General features: G+C 38.6%; 1 protein-coding gene across 1 annotated transcript; it reads left to right on the top strand.

Moving 5' to 3' along the window:
• Window positions 1-4,247: 4,247 nt before the first annotated feature.
• LOC143856003 (uncharacterized) lies at window positions 4,248-5,985 on the top strand. The gene is made up of 4 exons (XM_077366045.1): window positions 4,248-4,383; window positions 4,633-5,401; window positions 5,651-5,708; window positions 5,908-5,985. Exons 1-4 carry the CDS (start codon window positions 4,248-4,250, stop codon window positions 5,983-5,985), a joined length of 1,041 nt encoding a protein of 346 aa, XP_077222160.1.
• Window positions 5,986-6,429: the final 444 nt, after the last annotated feature.

Here is a 6,429-nt window from a genome sequence, read left to right as displayed (position 1 = left end):
TCATGATACCTCTGACTCCCCAGAAAGCTCTAGCCGGCATTTTCATGGTCCAAATATTTTTTCCCTTTTATATATTTGGAGTGCACCCAAGAGGACCAAAGAGAGTCCGGCTTGTTAATCATGTTCCATAGACACTTGATCCCTAACGCTTGGTTCACATCAACAAGCTTGCGGAGACCCAAGCCACCTTCCTCTTTTGGTTTACGCCATATCCATGGCATAAGACACATGGCTTGGACCGTTGATTTGGTCGGCTATCATGAGTATGATTGATCTTCCCTGGTCCTAGATGAGTTTTATCGGACCTATTACAGTCTTGATCGAGGGATCTGGTGTTGGCGTTTTTGGTGTGGCCCACATTGCTGGGACCCACCTCAAGTAGAAACTTTAGTTTCCTTCTCCACTTTGTGTCTTATTCACAAAGAGAGTCTTCTAGATAAATCCCAAAGTGTTTTTAATTTGTAGAACACTAAAGTGTTTGTGTTGTGGTGGGATGCAAATACGTGCACTCCTAAACACATGCGTATAGATAAAGTTCGATCTAAAGAGAGGGTCCCTAATCTGAGAGGAAAGAGTGCCTGCGATTCCATCGATCGAGCCTAAGGTCTTCACAAAATTAGTCGTGGTTCGTCAAGGTTCAAGGGAGTCGTGATCTTCGATTCTAATCGTCTGGCCGGAGGTAAGTTCGACATTAATTTGGATAAGTAAAGTCTAATACTTGGTATCAGAGCCGACCTTCGGCTTGTGTCAATTGATCTAGTAAGATCAATTCCTTAGAAACGGCAAATTCGAATCAGTTACTTATTCATTCGCCCTTCTATTTTAAATCGTAATTTAATGGAGTTTTGAAGTTCGGATGATAAGGAGTTGATTTGAATCATGAAGATAAGATTCTGGTATAAGAAAATAGCTTTTGAGTCAATGTATGATGAAGACGTCATTAAAATCATTGAGAAACATATATTTTTAAGTTTCTTGATTTTAGTAATTCGGCAATTAAGGATCCAATCGTGATCGGACGGTATATATGTGTAGCCGTTCGGATGCCGAGTCTAATTGCCCAAACGGAGAGTTAATCTGACAGTTGGATCAATTTTATTGGGCTCCTAAAGTTTTTCAGAAACTAAAATCAAAGTGGGCTTCCATTACTGTTAAAAGGTGCAAGAAGAACGTGTTTTGGGTATGGAGACGTCGTAAGGGTCACCAAATAAATTAACATAAAGTAACGCATTTCTTTAAAAGGGAATTAAGAAAATAATAATTAAAAAAAGAGGTTTGTTTGTCTCCATCACCACGCGTCATGTGGAGGTGCTTCACAATAAAACTTACTTTTGAAACTTTTTAAAAGACCGTCTTTTTTCTCTTCCGTCATTTTCCTCGTTTTACATTCAGGCATCAATTTAACCCCTTAAATTTGAGATTTGGGAAAAGTGTTGAACTATATTTTTCTGGCGTTCCGAACGCTACGGTACTTGTTTCAGAACAATCCAAGACCTAACAATCCGAGACCTGGAAGTTGCTTTACTACGAATCTCCGCTTTTCTTGGGCACTGGATATTCCAACTTTTCTTGAGTTTAGGATTATAAACAGAAAAAAGTTCTTAGCTGTACCTTAAAGTTTTTCGGCATTTCGGACGCAATGGTATAGTTTTTAGAACAATTTGATATCAGTAGGTTGTTGTTCTCTTTATTCCTACTTTAAAATGGCTTCGAGTTTTGTCCCTAAGGTTTGGGAAACACTCCCAAATTTTGATAGAATGTTACTAGCACCTTAGGGTACTATGTGCATCAATTTCGGAATGATTGGATTAATGGATCTCAGTTTTGAAGAGGTTTAAGTTGTTTGTGGTCAATTTTGCCTACAACCTAAAGGCTATTGAAAACTGATTTGGGTTTTCCATTAAGGTAATCTGATCAATCCAAAACTTCTACATTAAAGTTAATAATTGCTTAAAATTGTACAATCTGAATTTAAAGTGTTTTTGCTTAAGTTTTAATTTATATGCATATTTCTTTAAATTCAATTGTGGTTATTGTTTGCAATTCCTTCAGTTGTATTGGAAGTTTGCAATTATGTTAATCATACCCCATAAAGTAAAATGTTGTGATATGATATAAAGACCAATCATACTCTCTAGATACCATTATAAAGAGGTATTCGATTAGTCTGAGAGGGGCCAAAGCATCCTATGGCTATGAGGATACCTGTGACAAGTGGTGCATTTACAACGCCCATTGACACATAAAGTGCAACTTTTAAGTTGCTTTACTCTAATGGTATCTGAAATTGCAATGAGTCTGTAATGCATAGTCGCTTGGCCCAAAGGAAAGCGCTTATGTATTATGAATTCATTAGAATCGTGAGATCAATGAAATTAGATGAAGGCTCTTGTCCTAGACGCAAAGGTATGGAGAAGGAACCAAATTCTGATCTAATTGATTGGTACAATTACCAAGTGTAAATCGAATGTGTGCTGTAGCCTCGGCCGAAAGGAGGACTATAGTGATACGATGCATTTACAACTGGAAATGTCAATATGGGTTGGCATTCTGGTATTATGACTTAATTGGAATTTAGCACGTAGTAAGCATGTGTTTGTGTTTTATATTTTGCAGCAAATCAATTAGCTTTTATGAATTCTGAATCTACTAGAATCCCTTTTCTTACTGGGGATAATTTTTCTGAGTGGAAAGATAGAGTTATGCTCACTCTAGACTGGATGGATCTTGATCTTGCTTTCAGAGTGGATGAACCACCCACTCCTACAGATGAGATGGACCATTATAAAGAGTGGGAGAGATCAAACCGCTTGAGCTTACTTCTTATTCAAAGTCACATTGCTCAAAGCATCAGAACATCTCTCCCCAAGACCACCAATGCCAAGGAGTTTCTGGAAGCTGTTCAAGAACAGTCTGTCACTTCAGATAAGGCATTGACAGCTACTCTTATGAGCAAACTTGTATCTTTGAAGCACACTGCGGATAAAGGAGTAAGAGAGCACATCATGGAAATGCACAATGTTGCCACGCAATTGCAGGCTCTGAAAGTTGAAATCTCTGAGTCGTTTGTGCTATTGTTTATCCTCAACTCCCTCTCTGTTGAATATAGTCAATTTAAGATTGGCTACAACATTCATAAGGGCAAATGGTCTCTCAACAAACTTCTGACCATGTGCGTACAAGAGGAAGGGAGGTTAAGACAAGAGAAGCTGGAAACAGCCAATCTTGTCGTACAAGAGCAAATAACTCGCCAGTTAACCAAACTGGCGCTAAGGAAGTTAGGGATGTGAAATGCTTCTTCTGTAGAAAGAAGGGACAAGTAAAGAAAGACTGCATTAAATATAAGAAATGACTCGAAAAGCGAGATAATCTTATTTCTTTTTTATGTTAAGAATCAAGTATGGTTAATGTTCAAAATGACACATGGTGGATTGACTTTGGTTCTTCAATCCATGTTGCCAACACCTTGCAGGGAATGGTCAGCCAGCGAACCCCAACGGACAGTGAACGTTTTATCTTCTCAGAAAATAAGATACGCTCACGGGTGGAGGCTGTGGGGACCTACCGACTTAGACTACCAACCGGATATGTTTTGCTTTTGTTATATTCCATCTTTCTCTAGGAACCTTATTTCAGTTTCTAAGCTTTTGACTTTGGATATGAACCTCAGTTTCAGTTCTTCTTCATTTGCTATTGTTAAAGATTCAGTTATTATTGGCAATGGTAGCTTGATTGATGGTTTATATCGTTTGAATTTGGATCATTTTCTTAATAATACCCTAGTTGTTCAAATGGTGTTGGCATTAAATGTGGTCATGAGAGCGTGGATTCCTCTACTCTATGGCACAGGAGATTAGGTCACATCTCCATAGAGCGTATTAAAAGGTTAGTAAAAGATGGGATCCTAAAGGCTCTTGATTTTGCTAAGTTTGGGACTTGTGTGGACTGCATAAAGGGAAAGCAGACAAACAAGTCCAAGCAGGGTGCCAGGAGGAGTTCAGAAAAGTTAGAGATCATACATAATGATATTTGTGGGCCGTTTCCAACTCCTTGTGAATGGTCAAAAATATTTCATCTCTTTTATCGACGATCATACGAGATATATGTATCTCCATCTTCTCTTTGAAAAGAGTAAGGCACTAAGTGCCTTTAAGGTTTACAAAGCAGAAGTAGAGAGACAATCTAAAAAGAAAATAAAGATCGTTAGATCAGATAGAGGAGGTGAATATTATGGTAGGTACACTGAAATGGGACACAGGCCAGATCCATTTGTGGAATTCCTAAAGGAAGAGGGCATTGTTGCTCAATATTCCATGCCGGGAACACCACAACAAAATGGTGTGGCTGAAAAGAGGAATCACACGCTAATGGATATGGTCAGAAGTATGATTAGTCACTCGACCCTCTCATTGAATTTATGGAGCGAAGCCTTAAAGACAGCCGCATATGTTTTAAATAGAGTTCTTAGCAAGGCAGTTCCTAAAACTCCATTAGAGATGTGGATTGGTTGGAAACCCAGTTTAAAACAATTAAGAATATGGGGTTGTCCAGCTGAGGTTAAAGTATTTAATCCACATGAGAGGAAATTGGACCTAAAGACCGTTAGTGGCTAATTTATTGGCTATGCTGAAGGGTCTAAAGGTTATAAGTTTTACTGTCCTAATCATACAATTAAATTTGTTGAAGGGAGGAATGATGTCTTTCTTGACGACGATGACAACAGTGGGAGCGAACCACCTCGGGATCAATTGATCGGAATTCATGACCCTCCACGGGATGTGGTTATGGAGGATGGACCAATAGATGGTTTGCCACCCCAAGTGGATGTTGTCATTGAAAATGCCAACCAGAATCCACAAGAAGTGGAGGATGTAGTGGCACCAAGAAGATCTTCAAGAATAAGGAAACCTGCTATCTCTTCATATTATATTGTGTATCTTCAAGAAGTTGACCAAGAGTGTGCGAATGATGGAGACCCTTTGACGTTTTCCCAAGCTATGAGTGGTGAGGATTCTAATTTATGGCATGAAGCCATGAGGGATGAATTAGAGTCTATGGCTAAGAACCAAGTCTGGGATCTTGTCGAATTGCCTAAAGGTGCTAACGCCATTGGCTGTAAGTGGGCCTATAAGATTAAAAGAGACTCTGCCGGCAATAACGAAAGATATAAAGAGAGGCTTGTAGCTAAAGGATTCACTCAAAAGGAGGGCATAGATTCTCATGAGACTTTTTTGCCAGTTTCGAAAAAAGACACATTAAGGATTATAATAGCCCTTGTAGCTCATTTTGATTTAGAGTTACATCAAATGAATGTGAAAACGGCTTTCCTCAATGGTAGTTTGGAGGAAGAGGTTTACATGAGTCAACCTGATGGGTTTCGTCGGAAAATGATAGTCATAAGGTTTGCAAACTAAAGAGATCTATATATGGACTAAAGCAGGCCTTCCGTCAGTGGTACCTCAAGTTTCATGACGTGATATCCTCTTTTGGATTCATTGAAAACATTGGGGACCAATGCATATATCTTAAAGTCAGTGGGAGTAAGTTTATCCTTTTAGTTCTATATGTAGATGATATTTTGTTGGCTACTAATAATTTGGGAATGCCAAATGAGGTGAAATAGTTCCTAACTCAAAACTTTGATATGAAGGATATGGGTGAAGCCGCATATGTCATTGGCATTGAGATTCACAGAAATAGATCTCAAGGTATTTTGGGACTATCTCAGAAGGCCTACATCAACAAAGTTTTGGAAAAGTTTAGGATGCAGAAGTGTTCACCAAGTGTAGCACCTATCCTTAAAGGAGATAAACTCAGTGAGGCTCAATCCCCTAAGAATGATTTGGAAAAGGAATGGATGAAGAATATTCCCTATGCTTCATTGATTGACAGTTGATGTGTGCTCAGGTCTATGTTAGACCAGACATTAGATATGCTGCAAGGATGCTAGGGAGATACCAGAATAATTCTAGGATGGATAATTAGATAGCTGCTAATAAAGTTTTACTGTACCTTCACGGTATGAAGGATTACATGCTTACATACAAATGATCAGATCACTAGGAAGTGATCGGATATTCAGTTTCAGACTTGGCTAGAAAGTTGATATTGGGGTATATCTTCCTACTTGAAGGAGGCATCATTTCATGGAAAAGCATAAAGTAAAATAAATAGCTTTTTTCCACTATGGAGGCAAAGTTTATTGCGTGCTATAAGGTAACTATGCAGGCGTTACAGTTGCGGAATTTAATCACAGGGCTTAGAGTTCTGGTTTCCATCTCTAAGCCGTGAGTGATAATTCCGTTATGGTATTCTTATCTAACATGGAGTCTCTTAAAGTTAGAAAGAATTTTCTGAATCATCAAGTGGCTACCAAGCACAATTATACTATATAGTTGACAGTGAATCCCATGACTAAAGGATTTCCGC

This window comes from Tasmannia lanceolata, unplaced genomic scaffold, assembly GCF_043159265.1.
Source record: "Tasmannia lanceolata isolate RefF3 unplaced genomic scaffold, GAP_Taslan_0.1 ptg000023l, whole genome shotgun sequence".
Taxonomy (NCBI): domain Eukaryota; kingdom Viridiplantae; phylum Streptophyta; class Magnoliopsida; order Canellales; family Winteraceae; genus Tasmannia; species Tasmannia lanceolata.
The sequence above is the reverse complement of the archived record's forward strand: the minus strand, read 5'-3'. Positions and strand labels throughout refer to the sequence as shown.

Excerpts from the sequence above, each read along its gene's own strand:
- LOC143856003 (XM_077366045.1), top strand. The coding sequence starts at position 4,248 with ATGGGACACAGGCCAGATCCATTTGTGGAATTCCTAAAGGAAGAGGGC. Across the intron at positions 5,402-5,650 it reads CGGAAAATGATAGTCATAAG|GATATGGGTGAAGCCGCATA; the intron begins GTTTGCAAACTA and ends TTTGATATGAAG. Across the intron at positions 5,709-5,907 it reads TCACAGAAATAGATCTCAAG|GTCTATGTTAGACCAGACAT; the intron begins GTATTTTGGGAC and ends ATGTGTGCTCAG.